Raw genomic sequence first — 19,939 nt, forward strand, 5'->3', positions numbered from 1 at the left:
ACATGCTTCACAGAATTTCAGAAATTCTGGTATTTTTCAGAAGTGAAATTCATTAGCATTGTTGTAAGAGTCTATAAATACAGTGAAAGTCATTTACAAATAGACATTGTAAAGTGCTTACACACCCACAGTCTGAACACTGTCAAAACACCAGCTGCAGCTTCCCTACTTGGAAGGATCAGAACCTTTTTTAAACTTTACCTACTGTGTTTTCAAAATAGGCTTGCTTCTGGCCCTGTGTCGAAGATCATTTCAACTTAAGCCTGTGTCTGGCACTTGGCATGAGGGATCAGGGCTCAGTTGGAAAGACTGGAGGGATCCCAGTCTCCTTCCTATCAACATGTGGCTGATGCTTTAGAATCTGGAGAGGAGTTGCTCAGGGATGATTAGTTCCTATTTCTTCAGAATGGTCCCTTGTGGTTCAGGCTGTTGGACAATCTGTATGGAGCCTGCAGGCAAATCCCAGAGATGTGAAACACTCTCCTGAGTTAGAAGCCCCTCCCTGACAAGGGTTCACCCCAGGTCACACTAAATGCCACTTGAGGGGCAGCTACCTTGGCCAACTTGGAACATAATAGTTCTTTCCTTCTATCCAGTGACATTAGAACAATGCTCCTAAAATTGGGCATAGAGCTTCTAGTAGCTACAAGTAGTTTGAACCCTTGTTTTTCATTTATGTGGTATTCTTTATAATTTTAACAGTTGCAAAGCACAAAATGCCCTTGTACCAACAGTTTTCCATTGATAGCCATTGTCGTGGGCTGCTTTTTGTTTCTTATGATTTCTCAAACAGGGATGTTGTATTAGTCTGAGTGGCTTAAACAATAGAGTTTATTTCCTCACATTTGCAGAGGTTAGAAGTCTAAGATCAAGGTGTCAGCAGGGTTGTTTCTTCTGAGACCTCTTCTAACAGCCTCATTTCAACTTAATCACCTCTTTAAAGGGCCCGTCTCCAAAGACAGTCACATTTTGAGGTATTGAGAGGTTACAACTTCAACATATAAATTTTGAGAGAACACAATTTAGCCCATAACAGACATATACATGGGGATCTGCAAGAATTTGTTTTTTGTTTAAAAAGTGTTGACACATTACTCAAGTATGAGAAACACTTTGAGAATGGAGGTGCTGTGGTCTGAATGTTTATACCTCCCCCTCCCACAAATTCAAGCATCCAAATCCTCACCCCCAAGGGACAGAATAAGAGGTGGGGCCCTTGAGAGGTGATTAGGTCGTTGGAGCAAAGCCCTCACCAACCCATTCATGAGTCTCTTAGTGCCTTTATAAAAGAAACCCCTCTCACTTCTACCACGTGAGGGCACAGCAAGAAGGTGTCCTCTGTGAATCAGGAAGCTGGGCCCTCACCAGACATAGAATCTGCCAGCACCTTGACCTTGGACTTCCCCGCCTCCAGAACTGTGAGAAATAAATTTCTGTTGTTTATAATCCACCCACACTATATCAAGAATATAATTTATCCACAGGTTATTTCCTGAGGTGTACAAGGCCCAGAAATATCACAATATTAGCTTATTCATTTAGTTAAACAAAAGCTTTTTGGCATACATACATGTATAACGCATTATAATAGGAGGAAAAAAATGTAACAAAATACCATTCTGAAGAATAAGTGGGGAAGATTACTAGGTACATATATAAATATGAAATGCTGTGATAAGAGTTGGGATACAGGGGTGTGATACAGGAAACATGAGGAAGAGAGGTGGATCTCTGAGTGCTAAAAGGATGAGTTACATTTGCTCAAGTCAAGTGGGAAGGGAAGGAATTCCCAACATTGACCAGAGACATGAAGATTTGGAGGCAAAGGAGATGATGAAATGTCCCAGAATTTGCCCACAACTCATAGGACCATCTCCACCCCAACCCCACCCCAGACTCTAACATTTCTGTAATGTCGAAATTATGGAATGAGAGCTCTAGAATGCCTCTCAGAGGTGATCCTGTTCAAGCTAACCCACCAGTTGTTTTGTTGATGAAGCACCCAAGTTCCAGAGAGGTTCAGTAACCTGGCCAAAGTCACACAGGTGATGAACAGCAGGTTTAGATATAGCACACCTGGCCTGGATTTTTAAGTTTAGGATTCATAACTCCATGCCTGCCCCACAAATCAGTTCCCAGGAGAGATGATCTTGTGGGGCACCTACTGCCTGGGTGATTCTTAAAGGAGAGTTTGTGAGGCAGGACCCAGGCAATCTCAGCTTTTACCTTGATGATACTATTGGTGGGAAAGGAGAGAGAACATGAGCTGCCTGAATTAGATGAGTCTCTAGTCGATATTATTAAAAGTAAACTTTAGGCTGGGCATGGTGGCTCACACCTATAATCCTAGCACTTTGGGAGGCCGAGGCGGCCGGATCACTTGAGGTCAGGAGTTCAAGACCAGCCTGGCCAACATTGTGAGACCCTGTCTCTATATAAAAAGTAGCCAGATGTGGTGGCACATGCCTATAATCCCAGCTACTCAAGAGGCTGAGACAGGAGGATCACTGAAATCCAGGAGGCAGAGGTTGGTTGCAGTGAGCCGAGACTGTGTCACTGCACTCCAGCCTGGGTGACAGAATAAGAATCCATCTCAGGAAAAGAAAGTAAGAGAGAGAGAGAGAATATGAATCTCATCTTTTTCGTATGTATGATTTGGTTTGTTTTCTACCAGTTCTCCATAGATGTGATCATCTTGAACAGCATACAACTTTAGGTATTGAGGGAAAAGTGTATTTATTGTACAAATACATAATGCATTCCCATTTCAGAAAATCTGGCAAATGTTCTCTAGTTCCACAGATGTTTTCTGAGCCCCTGCCATGTTCCAGCTGCTAAGCTGGGTGGTAGAAATTACCCATCAGACTACCCAGGAGTAACCACTGTAAATATTCTTCCAGTCTTAAAATCGTTCTTCCTAATATGTCAGGAGGGCACATGGGTATATGTACGCTGCTGTGTGTGTTGTTTTTAACTTGCCTTTGTCCCTTACCATTGCAACATAAGCGTTCGTTCTTGTTAGTATAAGACATTTATAAATATCGTTCACATGGCTGTGTAAAAGTCTATCAAATATCATGGTTTATTCAAGTATTTTCCTATTTATGAAAGATTCCAGTTCTTTTCAGTTTTTCTGCATTACAGATAACACTGCAAAAACATACTGTTTCATAAAACCCATTTGGGAGGTGGACGTTGCAATGAGCTGAGATCGCATAACTGCACTCCAGCCTGGGCAACAGAATGAGACAGTCTCAAAAACAAAATTTTTTAAAACATATAAAAGAATAAAATAGTTGAGAATGACAATAAAAGGAAAATAAGGGAAGTAAAGTAATAAAGCCCCAGGTGAGACGAGCACAGTAATGCACAATAGGGTCCTCTACAGTTTCTGCAGACAGGCTCACATTTGACTGGAAGCTTCCAGCTGTCAAATCATAGAGGGAAACAGCAACTCCCAGACTGACAAACCATAATACACAAATAAGCCACATGTTCAGAAACTGCTGAGTTGTTCCAAGATACATGTGATTAACTCATGAGCAAAACTTCATCTCTCCACCAGCAGCCCCTCTGACTTAATCCCAGCTGCCCACAGGGTGGGTGTCACCTCAAACCATCTTTCCCTCTTGACTGGAAAAAAAAAATCCCGAGTAGTGTTCACTAGACTCACTGCCTGAGTGTTCTCTCTCCTGGGCAGGACATGGGTCCTTAGAAGTTTTGGTCCTTGGTGTGTTCCAAAAAGGACAGCACTGTCTGGCTGTGAGTATAATTTGTGTTTAGTCTGTTATTTTCAAGGATGGCAGCACCCAATCCTTCCAGGCTCTGTGGGTTCCAAATAATGATATTTAAGGGTCCCCAGGAGCGTATTTATTTATATCTGGGGAAAAGAAGACTCTTAAAAATGAAAACACATTTCTGCTGATAATTCTGCATTTCTGAAACATTTTATTCAGGTTACCTTCAAATTAGTGGGTGCTGGGGCCCTGAAATATTTTGAAATAAATGTCCTTCATCCTGCCCTTCCTGTTGGCTCAGGATCTATCAGAGGCAGCGGCCCTGTGGGGCCCAAGCTTGGGTAGCCAGGGGATGGAGAAGGAGTCTGCTATGGAAACCTGGCCTGGGGGAGCCCACAGCCTTAGGAAGTTAGGGTGAGGCAGGAAATAAAGGTCCTTCTCTGAAGCCTAAGCTGCTTCTCCTTTCCAAGTACAGGAGTTCACGCTCTACCTGAACTTCTATCTCAGCCTAGCTCAAAATACATACTCCCAGGACATAATACATACTCCCAGGACAGTCTTGGAGCTGTATTTTCTAGTGGAGGCCAAGCCATCAGGCCCAGGCCTGGTCCCTGGTATTCTCACCTCTGCCCCTCCTCTGGTGAAGGATGCTTGAGGATGGAAGAGGCAGTGTTGTTCGCTTGGGAATTGAGGACTCGCCTCCTTCCATTGGTCCTTTTCTACCATCACAAAAATATAGATGTTGTGCCGCATGCGCCCACCAACACCCCCTTTTTTGAGATAGGATCTCACTCTGTCACCCAGGCTGGAATGCAGTGGCGCAATCACAGCTCACTGAAGCCTCAACTTCCCTGGGCTCAGGTGATCTTTCCGTCTAGCCTCCCAGGTAGCTGGGACCACAGGTGCCCACCAGCACACCCGGCTAATTTTTGTATTTTTAGTAGAGAAACTATATTTAGAGCAACATAGTTTCACCGTGTTGCCCAGGCTGGTCCCAAATTCCTGGGCTCAAGTGATGCTCCCGTCTTGGCCTCCCAAAGTGTTGGGATTACAGACGTGAGCCACCACGCCCTGCTCACTACCATTCTTGAGTGAAAAACCCAGCAGTCTCCCTGTCAGCTGCCTGGTTTGGAGTTCACCCACAGCACCTGCCCTGACCTGACCTCCAGGTGTACAGGTCTCCTGCTACAGCCATCCCTCAGCCCCTCATTGCCTCCCAGGTAAACCAAGCCCCGTAGTATCCGGCCCAGCAGTTAGGTGTTCAACCTTGCCAGCCTTTGTCCTGTCACTTCTGTCTGAGGGCTTCAGGCTTTGGTCCTGGGAGCCTTGGCCACACTGGCACTCTCACCTACGTTGGGGTTGTTGCTCAATCACAGTTCTTAGGAATATGTGCTCTCTCCCTTTTCCTCCAAGGCTCAAGTGTAATGCCACCTCCTCTGTGTGCCCCCCTACCCTCTGCCTCACAGATCTAGCACTGACCCAGTCCTTTCTCCTTATAGGACTGTGACACCTGCGTCTTATAACCTAGGCCATGTGAACCTGTGGTTGGCAGGCTGTCTCTCCCACTTAGACCATGAGCCCTCCCCGAGTAGGCTTCGCCTCTGAATACCCCCAGCGCAAGTGGTACATGACAAGTGCCTGCTGACTAAATCTGTTACTACCCATTGTGAGGTGTAACTTCAGGCTACAGTGGCCTTCAGGGGTGTGAGATGGACTATTTCTGTTACTTTGCTGGGAACAACTACTCAGATTCTCTCTCTCATTTTATGGGCAAGGATCTTTTCCTGTTTCCCTGTTCTCGTAGCCCTTGGATAAGCTCGTTTGTGACTCATCCCCCCAAAAGGGCCCGAAGAGCTGTCTCGTGAAGGAGTTTGGAGGAACCTTCTGTTTGTGCATGAGAAGGCTGGGTTTCTCTCATCATCTTGGAGGCCTGTTCTCATCCCAAAGACCTACTCCTAGCCCAGATACAGAGGGAAGTCACTCGTGTCCTGATGAACATGGGGCATCCATCCAGGAGCTGTCTAATGTTACAGGCCTGAGCCCCAGCGCCAGCATTCAGGCCGCCAGCTCTCAACTCGACACCTTGCGCCTGTCAACAGCCTGGCTAATGCCACAGCCCCAGGCCAGAAAACCTTTTTCTCAAGGTTAAAAGTAGCTGACCTTTGACAAGCAGCATTGGCTAAATTCCTTGTTCCTTAAAAAGAAAGCTCCCAGTTATCATTAGCCAGTGTTTATTTGGCCACAGGGCAGGAGCAGGCCCTACACTGCACCCAGTGTACCCTGCAGGAGGGTTTGTGGCTAGAGGTGCATTGGCGAAAAGTCATTATTAAAATAGCCATCTTTGAAAACTTGTGCTGGAGAGGGGGCAGATCCAGCCTGTCAGCTGGTCTGCACCCCATCCCATGTGGCTAGTCAGCTTGTTGGTTCTCCGGCTCCCTCACAGGCGACAGTGCCACCCACTCCACACGCAGCGCACTCCTCCATGTGTGTGCAGCAAGAAAACTGACAGAATGACAAGGACACACACCAATTATTAAATGTCTGGGCTTGTGTTTTTAATGTAGGGGTGACGGTCCAAAGATTGACTTGGCGGGCAGTTCGCTTTCTGGCATCCTGGACAAAGATCTCTCAGACCGCAGCAATGACATCGGTGAGTAAGGATGGTGTTCTCACTTCTCTTTGCAGAGTTAGTAAAGAACTTCACAGCCTGGCTTGCTTTCAGCCAGCATGATGAGAACTAACAAAGCCATTGAAATGCCAGGCTGGCACTCTCGCTTGGCTTTAGGTGTTACAGTTTTGTAAAGAAGGGAAATGATCGCCATTCTAACTGGCATGAGATGGTTTCTCAATTTGGTTTTGATTTGCATTTCTCTAATGACCAATGATGATGAGCATTTTTTCATATGTTTGTTGGCCACATATTTGTCTTCTTTTGAAAAAGTGTCTATTCATATCCTTCACCCACTTTTGAATGGGTTTGTTTGTTTTTTTCTTGTAAATCTGCTTTAGTTCTTTGTAGATTCTGGATATTAGCCCTTTGTCTGATGGGTAGATTGCAAAAATTTTTTCACATTTGGTTTTACTCTAATGCTTGTTTCTTTTGCTGTGCAGAAGCTCTTAAGTTTAATTAGGTCTCATTTGTCTGTTTTGGCATTTGTTGCCATTGCTTTTGGTGTTTTAGTCCTGAAGTCCTTGCCTGTGCCTGGGTCCTGAATGGTTTTGCCTAGGTTTTCTTCTAGGGTTTTTATGGTGTTAGTTCTTATGTTTAAATCTTTAATTCGTCTGGAGTTAATTTTTGTATAAGGTGTAAGGAAAGGGTCCAGTTTCAGCTTCCTGCATATGGCTAGCCAGTTTTCCCAACACCATTTATTAAACAAGGAATCCTTTCCCCATTGCTTATTTTTGTCCGGTTTGTCAAAGATCAGATGGCTGTAGATGTGTGGCATTGCTTCCAAGGCCTCTGTTTTGTTCCATTGGTCTATATCTCTGTTTTGGTACCAGTACCATGTTGTTTTGATTACTGTAGCCTTGTAGTATAGTTTGAAGTCAGGTAGTATGATGCCTCCAGCTTTATTCTTTTTGTTTAGGATTGTCTTGGCTATGTGGGCTCTCTTTTGGTTCCATATGAAGTTTAAAGTGGTTTTTTCCAGTTCTGTGAAGAAGGTCAATGGTAGCTTGATGAGAATAGCATTGAATCTATAAATTACTTTGGTCGGTATGGCCATTTTCACAATACTGATTCTTCTTAACCACGAGCATGGGATGTTTTTCCATCTGTTTGTGTCCTCTCTTATTTCCTTGAACAGTGGTTTGTAGTTCTCCTTGAAGACATCTTTTGCCTCCTTTGTTAGTTGTATTCCTAGGTATTTTATTCTCTTTGTAGCAGTTGTATATAGGAGTTCGTTCTTGATTTGGCTCTCTTTAAGTCTGTTATTGATGTATAGAAATACTTGTGATTTTTGCACATTGATTTTATATCCTGAGATTTTGCCAAAGTTGCTTATCAGCTTAAGGAGGTTTTGGGCTGAGATGATGTGGTCTTCTAAATATACGATCATGTCATCTGCAAATAGGGACAGTTTGACTTCTTCTTTTCCTATTTGAATGCCCTTTATTTCTTTTTCTTGCCTAATTGCTCTGGCTAGAACTTCCAATACTATATTGAATAGGAGTGGTGAGAGCGGGCATCCTTAAAAAATCTGGAGACAACAGATGCTGGAGAGGATATGGAGAAAAAGGAACACTTTTACACTGTTAGTGGGAGTGTAAATTAGTTCAACCATTGTGGAAGACAGTGTGGCGATTCCTCAAGGATCTAGAAATAGAAATTCCATTTGACCCAGCAATCCCATTACTGGGTATATACCCAAAGGTTTATCAATCATTCTGTCATAAAGACACATGCACACGTATGTTCATTGCAGCACTGTTTACGATAGCAAAGACATGGAACCAACCCAAATGCCCATCGATGATAGACTGGACAGGGAAAATGTGGCACATATACACCATGGAATACTATGCAGCCATAAAAAACGATGAATTCGTGTCCTTTGTAGAGACATGGATGAGAATGAACCTAGAAACCATCATTCTCAGCAAACTGACACAAAAACAGAAAGCCAAGCACCTCATGTTCTCACTCATAGGCAGGTGATGAACAATGAGAACACTTAGGCACAGGGAAGGGAACAACACTCACAGGGATAGGTGGTGGGGTGGAGGGGAGCACAGCGGGGGATGGGGCGGGGAGGATGGAGAGGGATAACACTGGGAGAAAGGCCTAATGTAGGCGACAGGGGGCAGGGGAGTAATGGAGACAGCAAACCACCATGGCATGTATGTACCTATGCAACAATCCTGCAGGATGCAGGACGTGCACATGTACCCCAGAGCCCAAATTAAAAAAAAAAAAAAAGAAAGAAAGAAATGGAATGTGCTAAGCTGAATAATAGTCCCCCAAAGTTATCCACGTCATAATCCCCAGAGTTTGTGAATTTGTTACTTACACGATAAAAGGGACGTTGTACATATGATGGAGTTAAGGATCTTGAGTTGGAGAGACTATCCTGGAATTTCTGGGTGGGCCCAATACATTCACAAGGGAGAAGCAGTGTAGTCAGAGAGGAAGCGGTTGGAGGATGGTCTGATGGCCAGGGCCAAGGAATGCAGGCAGCTGCCAAAACTAGGAAAGGTGAGGAAACATTCTTGCCTAGGACCTCGAGGAAGAACAAACCCCTGCTGACACCATGACTTCAGTCCACCGAGACTAACCTGAGACTTCTACCCTCCAGAAGTATAAAATAATAAATGTATGGTTTTTTAAATACTAAATTACAACACCACAATGGGGTTGGTAACCAACCCCGTAATGAGATGGGTGATTTGTTACAGTAGCAATAGGAAACTAATACAGATGGTAGGAATCATGAAAACAGTTCTAAGGTTTTGAGAGTTTCCAATATAAACTAGAGGAAGTCGGTTTTGTTTTTTGTTTTTTTTTGAGATGGAGTCTCACTCTGTCGCCCAGGCTGGAGTGCAGTGGCTCGATCTTGGTGCAATCTCCGCCCTCCTGTTTCGAGCAGTTCTCCTGCCTCAGCCTCCTAAGTAGCTAGGATTACAGGCATGCGCCAACATGCCCAGCTAATTTTGTATTTTTTGTAGAGACGGGCTTTCACCATGTTGGCCAGGCTGGTTTTGAACTCCTGACCTAGTAATCTGCCCGCTGCGGCCTCACAAGGCGTGTGAGCCACCACGCCTGGCCCAAGTAAGTCGTTTTCTATTCAAGCTATTCTGTTACTTGCTGTCCTGAAATTTTTAATAAACAGATTTCTTCTTAAGAAAAGAAGAAGGGAAATGATTGTGCTTTGCACATTGAAACACAATGCCTGGGACCTTTCCCCTCCCTGGCTTTAAGAGAAATTCCTTGCAAGGTCTAATAAAAAGAAATAGTGAATAAGCCTTTTTGTAAAAGTGGGCATTAGCTCTTATGTTCACAGTTTCCAGTGATTTGTGTATTTTTTGTAAAAAGGTGAATGGGTGCAAATATGAGATGGCAGGGTTCAGTTGATACAGCACTTTTGACTTTGAGTTTTAAATGAGCTTTGGTGTGGTAATTGCCACTTAGTTCAGAACATGAGTGAGTTTTCCCAAGGTCAGGATACTGCCATGTTGTAAATGAGAAGGAGCTACAGTGTCTCTGGGTAAATAAAAGTCAGAGGTCCTTTTGGAGGTGTGCATGGGTGGGTGTGAGGCCACCTGTGTGCTGTTAAGACCACTGGTGGTCTGACGTGGGTGATGACCCTTTTAAGAAGTCCAGATTCAGGGACTAATTTTTTCTTATTATTTTATTTTTTGACATAAAGGCCATTTAATGCTAGAAATATAGAAAAAAATATTGTTTAGCAACAGGATGTCACATTTCTTGGGAAGAGGAAAGTGATCTGCTTTAAGAAAAACTTGCAACCGTGTACAAGATTTCATTTCGACACATTTTCCCCATCAGCTTAAGCATTTATCCTTTGAGTTATAAACAATCCAATTACACACTTTATTTTTAAATGTACAATTAAATTATTATTGACTATAGTCATGCTATTGTGCTATCAAATAGTGGGTCTTATTCATTCTTTCTAACTATATTTTTTGTACCCATTAGCCATCCCCTCTCCCTCCCCTCCCCGTCCCCCTACTGCCCTTCCCAGCCTCTGGTAATCATCCTTCTACTCTCTACCTCCATGAGTTCAATTGTTTTGATTTTTAGATCCCACAAATAAGTGAGAACATGCAATGTTTCTCTTTCTGTACCTGGTTTATTTCACTTAACATGTTGTTGTAAATGATAGGATCTCATTCTTTTTTATGGCTATAATAGTATAAATTTTTTTTAGCTTTACATCTTCTGTTTGTACCTTTCGAGGTCATAAGTCAGTGTTTTCTCATATTCTACATAATTTAGAAGGCTATATTTCAGAATTTATCTTGTTTTAATTGAACTTTTTATTCTGAGGTCATTATAGATTCACATGCAGTTGTAAGAAGTAATAGAAATCTATGTCATTGGTAACATCTTACAGAACTATATAGTACACTATCATGATCAGGATATTGACATTGATATGATCCCCCAATCTTACTCAGATTTTCCCAGTTTTACTAGTACTTGTGTGTATATTTCGCTCTTTGTAATTTTTTTTTTTTTTTTTTTTTTGAGAAGGAGTCTTACTCTGTCGCCCAGGCTGGAGTGCAGTGGTGCGATCTCGGCTCACTGCAACCTCTGTCTATGGGGTTTGAGTGATCCTCCCACCCAAGTAGCTGGGACCACAGGTGCATGCCACCATGCCTGACTAATTTTTGTATTTTTTGGAGACAGGGTTTCACTATGTTGCCCAGGCTAGTATTGCACTCCTAGCTTCAGGTGATCCTCCCACCTTGGCCTCCCAAAGTTCTGGGATTACAGGTGTGAGCCACTTTGCCCAGCCTGCAATTTTATTATACATGTAGGTTTGTGTATCTACCACCACAATCAAGACACAGAACGTTTACATCACCACTAGATCCCTTGTGTTGCCCTTTTTAAGCCACACCCATCTTTCTCCACCCACCCCCTTCTGTAACCTCTGGCAAGCATCATCAGGGATTGATTTGATGTGGAAGCAGCTTTCCAGCATCATCCGCTTGGGCCACTGACTTTAGAAACAGATGTGCGATGGTTGGCAGGCCTTATAAGAGCACTAGAGCTTCTGACATGAGCATTCTGCTCACCTGCTGCTGTTCCTCTGTTTGGGTACTGTTTTCCTCTGAACCTGCTGATAGAGTTGCATCTTTGCAACTGTTGACCTGCAGTCTCTGGTCTGATCTCTTAGAGGCTTGGGGGTAGGTTGTGTGACTGTGACTGTAAATGCCAAAAGTACTTGCCCTGTTTCCACAAGCTCGTTTACATCCTCAGCCCTTGAGATCCCCAGTCAGGAAGCATAACCTGATAGCTTGGGCTGAAGCAATAACAGAAACTCTGGCCTGCTATAGCTTTTGATCTGCTTAAAGTGCAGGCAGAGCAATGATCCGCTGTGAATGAAAGCAGATTGTCAGAAATAGCCTAAGTTCCGGTTCTACCACTGCAGTTTCATACTTAGGCCCTGTTTTAAGCCAGGGTGGCTGGCTGGTGAAGCTCATGTGCGACCTCAGGAGGCTGTCTTGTCACCTCCCTCACGTCAATAGGAAGGGAGGTATTCTCCCTCCTCCAGAATACACAGGATAATCTGTCTTGCTTGTTAAAAGCATTGACCTTTGACCTTTGTATTCTTTGGGTCTGGAGATGTCTGTAATCGCTATCATCAAAATATGAATCACATGTTTTTCAGTCTGATGAGCTAGTGTGGAAATATTGGGGGTACTGATGAGGGGGATTCATCTATAGAAACTTTTTAGGCTGTGGAAACTAAGCACAGTTGCATATATTTGGGAGCCCAGAAATACAGTGCTGAGGTTTGCTTCTCTCTCTCTCTTTGCCACGAAGACATTAGTCCTAGAAGACTATAACTTCTCAGGTTTATGATTTTTTTTGTTTTGAGGTAGAGTCTTGCTCTATCACCAACTATGGAGTGCAACGGTGTGATCATTGCTCACTGCGGCCTCCAACTCCTGGGCTCATGTGATCCTCTCACCTTAGCCTCCCAAGTAGCTGGGATTACAGGTACGCATTACCATGCCTGGCTAACTTAAAAAATTATTTTTGTAGAGATAGTATCTCCCTATGTTGCCCAGGTTGGTCTTGAACTCCCAGGTTCAAGTGATCCTCCCGCCTTGGCCTCCCAAAGTGCTGGATTACAGGTGTAAGCCCTCACGCCTAGCCTCAAGTTAACAATTTAATGTATATTTTATTTGCATTGTAAGAAATAATGATTGGCAGTCTCGTGATCAATAAATATTGAGTACCTACTAACATGCAAGGCTGGCTGGAGACTGACGCCCTCACACACAGGCTCTGCCTTCCAGGGGCTTTGGATCCATTTCGGCCCCTAAGATGGCAAATGAAAAGTTAAATCATACTGTAGCTCTGTATAAATGACTGAATGGTAGAAAGTAATGCTGGTCAGAGGAGAGAATGTTCCCTGGGGCCCTGGTTGTTGAAACAGGCTTTATAAAGGGGGACAGATTTGTCTGTATCTTGAAATTGGATTTGCTTATGTGGGGGTAGTGGAGGTGAGCAGGAAAATCACGTGGGGAGTGCTGACCAGTCTGGCTGTGGTAGAGGGTTTGTGTTTGTGCTGGGAAGGAGGGAGGGCTATCCTGTGTATTAGTCCATTCTTGTATTGCTATAAAGACATATCTGAGACTGGATAATTTATAAGAAAAGAAGATTCTGCAGGCTGTTCAGGAAGCATGGCAGCATCTGCTTCTTGAGAGGCCTCGGGAAGCTTCCAATCATGGCAGAAGGCAAAGGAGGAACAGACACTTTTTTTTTTTTTTTAGTTATTATTATTTTTTTATTTTATTGTATTTTAGGTTTTGGGGTACATGTGAAGAACATGCAAGATTGTTGCATAGGTACACACGTGGCAGTGTGATTTGCTGCCTTCCTCCCCTTCACCTATATCTGGCATTTCTCCCCATGTTATCTCTCCCCAACTCCCCACCCCCCCGCTGTCCCCTCCCCTATTTCCCCCCAACAGACCCCAGTGTGTAGTGCTCCCCTCCCTGTGTCCATGTGTTCTCATTGTTCAACACCCACCTATGAGTGAGAACATGTGGTGTTTGATTTTCTGTTCTTGTGTCAGTTCGCTGAGAATGATGGTTTCCAGGAAACAGACACTTTTAAACACCCAGATCTCTTGAGAACTCACTCACCATCATTAGGACTGTACTAAGGGTGTACTAAACCATTCATGAGAAGTCCAGCCCCATGATCCAATCACCTCCCACCAGGCCCCATCTCCACTGGAGATTACAATAGAACATGAGATTTGGGTAGAGACCCGTATCCAAACTATATCACCCTGGAATTTTAAGTAGGGACTGGATTGAGTTTGAGGGAGATGGATTTGTAATGTATTCTGTAGGCAGTGGGGATCACTGATGGTACACCAGAGTGACAGGATCAAGTCTAAAAATTCAGATAGTAACTGCTGGAACTTTTTGAGACTAATCAGGTGAAGGAAAGATGGGTGTCAAGGAGTCAGGTTATTTGATACTTGGGGTAAGAGGCAGAGAGAGCCGGAATGAAGCTGCTTATGAAAGGATCAGGAAAGAATAGATAGATGTGGAAGCAGCAATACAGGAGAATTATTGCCAGGCAATATTGTCAGGCAGTAGATTGGATTTGGGAGTCGGGAGGAGGAGAGAATGATTTGTTAGTCTTGAGGTTTTTAGAGTTGGGTGACTGGGGAATCCAGCAACATGGGTAGAAATGACCATGTCAGGAGGAGGAGCTGGTTTGGAAGAAAACGTGATGAGTTTAGTTAAATATGTTGGCTCTGAGAGTGGGCCAGACATGCCCGTGTCAGTGCCAGGTAGAGGGAGGAGGTAGAGGGCTGAGGCTCAAGAGGTTGGCAGGGATTAGAGATAAGGATTAGGAGCTTCCCAGTGGCTGGAGAGAAGAGGGCAGGAGTGGCCTCTGCAGACCTGGGTTTGAGTGCTGAATTGGCTGCTTCCCAGCTGAGTGGCCTTCTGTAATTTGCACAGACTCTTTGAGCTTCAGCTTTCTTATCCATAAAGAATACTAACGTCTCTGCTGGGCACGGTGGCTCACACTTATAATGTCAGTACTTTGGGATGCTGAGGCAGGAGGATTGTTTGAGCCCAGGAGTGTGAGACCAGCCTAGGCAATATAGTGAGACCCTATCTCTACAAAATTTTTTTTAAAAATAGCCGGGTGTGGTGGCACCTGCCTGTGGTCCTAGCTACTTAGGAGGCTGAAGTGGGAGGATCACTTGAGCCCAGGAGGTGGAGGTTGCAGTGACCTGAGATCATGCCACCACAGTCCAACCTGGGTGACAGAGTGAGATCCCATCTCAAAGGAAAAAAAAAAGAATAGTAACATGCAGCAGTGACTCACACCTGTAATCGCAGCACTTTGGGAGGCTGAGGCAGGAGGATTGTTTGAGTTTAGGAGTTCGAGACCAGCCTGGGCAATATAATAAGACTATCTCTACAAAAAAATTAGCCAGATGTGATGGCACATACCTGTGGTCCCAGCTACTCAGGAGGCTGAGGTGGGAGGATCACTTGAGCCTGGGATGTCAACGCTACAGTGAGCTATGATTATGCCACTGCACTCCAGCCTGGGTGACAGAGTCAGACCTTGTCTCACACACACACAAAAAAAAACTCTATCATCTTCCTCGCTTTGTCTTCCAGAATTATGTCAAATCACTTGATGGCCTGTAAAAGAGATAGAAATGCTTACTATTAATGTTTGCTTGCTTAGAAGTGTTAGTTGGGTCAGGAAGATAAAGTCCTTGATGTGAGAAAAGGCAAAGAAGAACCTAGGGCTGAAGTCCAAACCCCCACCAAGTACACATTTAAGGGAAAATCAGGATCTTGAAACATCACAGAGGCCAGGGAGGAGAGAATTCTAAGCAGAATGTCTTTAGGCCCAAAGGCAGAAATGTTCTTTGTAGTTGCGTCGGTCAAGGAGAAAAAGACATTGCAGAAGCGGGTGGCTCTCCTCGGGGCTGCTTCTGTAGCATTTGTTCATTGCATTGGATCAAGGAGGAAATTATTTGTACCAGAATGTTTTGTTAGTGATTCAGACAGTTGAAGCTGTCTAAATGTGGGCTGCAATGAACAGCATAATACAACCCTGAAAACCATTGGAAACCATCAATGTTAGCTATAAATAAATCTGGGCTTCCACTTAATAAAGCTATAATTTAAAATTATTATAATATTAAATTAGAAAACATGGCTTTTTTCAGATCTTGTGTGGGCGGCTCCCAGCATCTGTCAGCCAGCAATCAATTAGAATGAAATCAGTTGGTCCAAAACTAACTTGTTGATGTCAGTTTGAGATATTGTTTGTATCAAACTATGAAGCCATATTTCAAGTAACATAATAGAAAACATGGACAAACTCCAACACAGGCCTGTGCATGAATAGAAGTGAAAATTAAATTGTCCAGTTTTCTCTTGCTGATGGAAGAATCTCTGTTCTGATTGAATAGGAGATTATAGGCCGTGAAGTCAAGTGCCGTAACATTTACTTTTATTATGCCATATATTGTAGTTCCCACTGCATGGCAGGATTTATTGTTACACTTCAATGCTACTGAGATTTTCAGTTCCTTTCCCATGAAAGCACATAGCAACAGGCCTTCAGATAGGAAGCCTACTATGAAGTATGTCACCTGTTTTCAACTAATTGACTTAGAGAAAGCCCTTATCATTCCTCCTCAGTTGCCTAGCGTCATTGTTGGAACTGTTGTTTTTTTTCCATCCAATCCAAATCTCAATCTATTCCCACTTCCATCTCTTTATGTAGACCCCACCCCACCTTCACTTGAGGAGAGTGAAGATTTCTTCTCTGTCTTTTCAACTTGACCCACAAAACACACTTCACACTATAGTCAATTTTGGGGGCCAAGCATTCCTCGCTTTAAAGTCAACAGACTTGGGATGTGGAAGTGGTTTGAAAGGTATCAAGGCTAACTTCCACTCGTGCTCAGATCTCTCACAGATACCTGGGGCCTATGGTTCATTTGAACCAGGAAACATGGAAGTACTTCCCTGTGACCTAGGAATACTATTAAGAGCCAGTCAATTTGAGGTTCCAGAAAGGTTCTCAAAGGGAATTGTGGTGATGATTGCACAACTCTAAATTTACTAAAATTATTGAGTTGTACACATAACATGGGTGGACTTTATGATATGTATAAATTATACTTAGCAAAGCTATTAAAAAGGAAAAAAAAGAGCTAATTGGAATTTTCCTAACACTCACATTGAGGTCTCAGTGTTAAAATAGATATGCACACCACTGATCTGTAAGTATGGGATTCAAAGTGCTCCTTTTTTTTTTTTTAAGAGACTAGGTCTCAGTCTGTCACCCAGGCTGGGGTGCAGTGGTGTAATCTTGGCTCACTGCAGCTTCCCTCCGCCTCCTGCATTCAAGTGATTCTCCTACCTTAGCTTCATGAGTAACTGGGACTACAGGTACATGCCATCATGCCCGGCTAATTTTTGTATTTTTTGGTAGAGATGGGGTTTCACCATGTTGGCCAGGCGGATCTCGAACTCCTGCCTCAGCCTCCCAAAGTGCTGGAATTACGGGCGTGAGCCACCGCGCCAGGCCTCCTTTGCCCTACTTTATAAAATAGTTGTGATTATTTAGAGTAACAACTACTACATTGATGTTTCTATATTGTCTGTAAACCAATCCTTTATATAAAAAATTATGTTTTAGATGTGTTAAGAAAGCTCTTTAGGTCAGGTGTGGTGGCTCATGCCTGTAATCCTAGCACTTTGGGAGGCCGAAGTAGGGTGGATCACCTGAGGTCAGGAGTTCAAGACCAGCCTGGCCAACATGGTGAAACCCCGTCTCTACTGAAAATACAAAATTTAAAAAAAAAATTAGCTGGGCGTGATGGTGAGTGCCTGTAATCCCAGCTACCCAGGAGGCTTAGGCAGGAGAATCGCTTAAACCTGGAAGGTGGAGGTTGCCGAGATCACACTACTGCACTCCAGCCTGGGCAACAAGAGTGAAACTCCATCTCCAAAAAAAAAAAAAAGGCCAGGCATGGTGGCTCACACCTGTAAACCCAGCACTTGGGGAGACCCAGGAGTGTGGATCACCTGAGGTTGGGAGTTCGAGATGACCAGCCTGACCAACATGGAGAAAACCTGTCTCTACTAAAAATACAAAATTAGCCAAGTGTGGTGGTGAATGCCTGTAATCCCAGCTACTTGGGAGGCTGGGGCAGGAGAATTGCTTAAACCCGGGAGGCGGAGGTTGCAGTGAGCCAAGATCACACCATTGCACTCCAGCCTGGGCTAAAAGAGGGAAACTCTGTCTCAAAAAATAAAAATAAAGCTCTACAAAAGCTAGTAATCATTTTGTAATGTAAAACATCCCCTTAGGGTGTTAAATGCGCATATTTTTTACACCATTTTAAAAAATCAAGTCCTATCTGGACATTGATCTGTAGCTGATTACAACCCTGGTAATAAAATAATCCCAACGTGTTTGAAAAGCTTAGGAGTGTTTTACAGGCATGTTTAGGGTGGAGCATGCATTTATAAGTTTTTGTTCCTTTGTGAGGTACAGTATGAGTACTGGAGCTGTGTGTGGAATATCCTCGTGTTAGAATCATTCCACTAATACAGTGGAGAAAAAACACTCCCCCTTCATTTCCCCATCTGAGGTTCTAGTGTTGTTCTTTGTGTGTGTGCGCGCGCGTGTGTGTGTGTGTATGAGAGACAGAGAGACAGAGACACGGGGGATTTTAAGACTTGCAGCAAGTGAAATGATACCATTTGAGTCTTTGAGTCTGATTTCAAATAGAAAGAGTGTTGGATTTGGGATTAGATATTTGCCAAAGATCAACTACCCAGTGTTTAAAGGGGTATTACATAAAAAGACAATAACAAATTTGATCAATACTAAGTTCTAAATCTGTGCTCTGTATAGTAAAATTATACAGGAGAGTGAGAGAGAGCAATTTTAATAGTGACCATGAACACAAAATTTTTGTGACTGTGATGCCAAATCTCTATAAACAAGTGATTGCATTCTTACCTTATTTTGCAATTTCTATCTTTTATGATAAGAAATCACTTCTAGGGGTTTCTTATACAAATTTTGAGGAAAAACTCAGATCCCCTGACTTGGGGCTGTTGGTTTTTCTGCACTCTTTTTAAAATACTTATTTCAAACTTCCCCTTTTGGAGCCAGAGAGCCAGTTATTGGTCCTTGCAGCATGTCAGATTGTTAAGCAATTTCTCAGGTTCAATAAGACAAGATATACTGTGTCCTGCTTGCCATAAAAAAAAAAAAAAGAAAAAACCATGAGTGTCATTTGGAGTGTTCCACAGTGACTACTAGTTGAGTGTGTGTGTAAACAGCAGCTGCACCTTCCAGCTCTCTCAGGGTTAGACATTCAAACATATGAACTTTCATTCAAGAGCCATGGCTGGCTCCTACAGACCCTGTCTCCTTACTGGCAACCTTCACACAGCCCTTGGGACCAAGGATGTGGTTGACATTACCCATGCTGAAGAACAAGAGATATGGTTGCTATTGGTCTGCAGTCAAGTCTGCATATGATGGGCTAGGGTGCCCGTGTGTGGACGTGTGAAGCTGCGGTCCCTATCCAGGGACACAGATCATGATCAAAGTTAAATTTTTTTTGGGAGTAGCTGAAAAGCACTATACATTTCTCAAGTGTGGTGACAAAAAGCAAAAGAGATTGTACTGAGGGTCAAATACTTTATACAAAGGAAGTGAAACAGGTTGCATTTCTGATTGATGGGTTTTAACCCAGGCAGTCCTCTGAGCATTTTTGGTTCCCTTGTCGAATTTACAGAGGCATAGTTAATTCAGAACAGTATCTGTGGCTGGCCCTCTCCCTGCATCGCCCTTGAGCCCTCCCCTGGTTCCCAGCCTCTCAGGCTCACAGTGGAGGTGTGCTGCTGAGGAAACAAGGTCAAGCTGGCAGCCAGCACTCATTTTGAAAGCCATCCTCCAGTCCTACAGGAGATGGTCCTTCAGGGCCCTTCGAAGGGCCGGCCTGGTCCTGGATATAAAGTGAGTGTCTCCACTTAAATATGTTGGTCCTCATCAGAACTGAGGTACTCACCTCTGCCTATGCGCCCTGCACAGAGTGGTCCTGCTGGCCTTTGGTGGTCCATTGCGGTGGCTGGGTTTGTGCTTAGTTATGAGGGGTTCCACGAACATCTTTCACCCTATCACATCCCCTAAGCACCAGTTCAATAAACATTGAAAATACCAACAGGAAAAGCCTCACAAATGCTGTACAAACAGGGGAAGGTTAAGTCAAAGTGAGGACATGATGGCAAATGTTGCAGAACCTCATTGGAGCAGTGCATTTGGTGGTATGAATTATTCCAGAATACAGAGAGCAAATTAGTGCTGTCCTACCCAAGTGCTCTATACCCACCAGCCTGCAAAATAGCTGACCTGAGAGAGGTAGAGTGACATTTAGGGAGCATCAATTCAGATGGCTCTTGGCTTGGAGAGGGTCACAGAG

The 19,939-nt window shown here is 43.7% G+C and overlaps 1 protein-coding gene across 13 annotated transcripts in view; it reads left to right on the forward strand.

The window, feature by feature from the left end:
- SH3KBP1 (SH3 domain containing kinase binding protein 1) overlaps positions 1–19,939 on the forward strand; it is a 384,957-nt gene that overhangs the window by 336,854 nt on the left and 28,164 nt on the right. For all 13 annotated transcript variants that reach the window (XM_064364467.1, XM_064364472.1, XM_012434029.3 and 10 more), the window contains one exon: positions 6,302–6,387. In XM_064364467.1, coding sequence (XP_064220537.1) covers positions 6,302–6,387 — 86 coding nt within the window. The remainder of the gene's footprint in view (positions 1–6,301; positions 6,388–19,939) is intronic.

The sequence above is a fragment of the Aotus nancymaae genome, unplaced genomic scaffold, assembly GCF_030222135.1.
Source record: "Aotus nancymaae isolate 86718 unplaced genomic scaffold, 86718_ANA_hifiasm-v0.15.2.pri h1tg000058l, whole genome shotgun sequence".
Lineage (NCBI taxonomy): Eukaryota > Metazoa > Chordata > Mammalia > Primates > Aotidae > Aotus > Aotus nancymaae.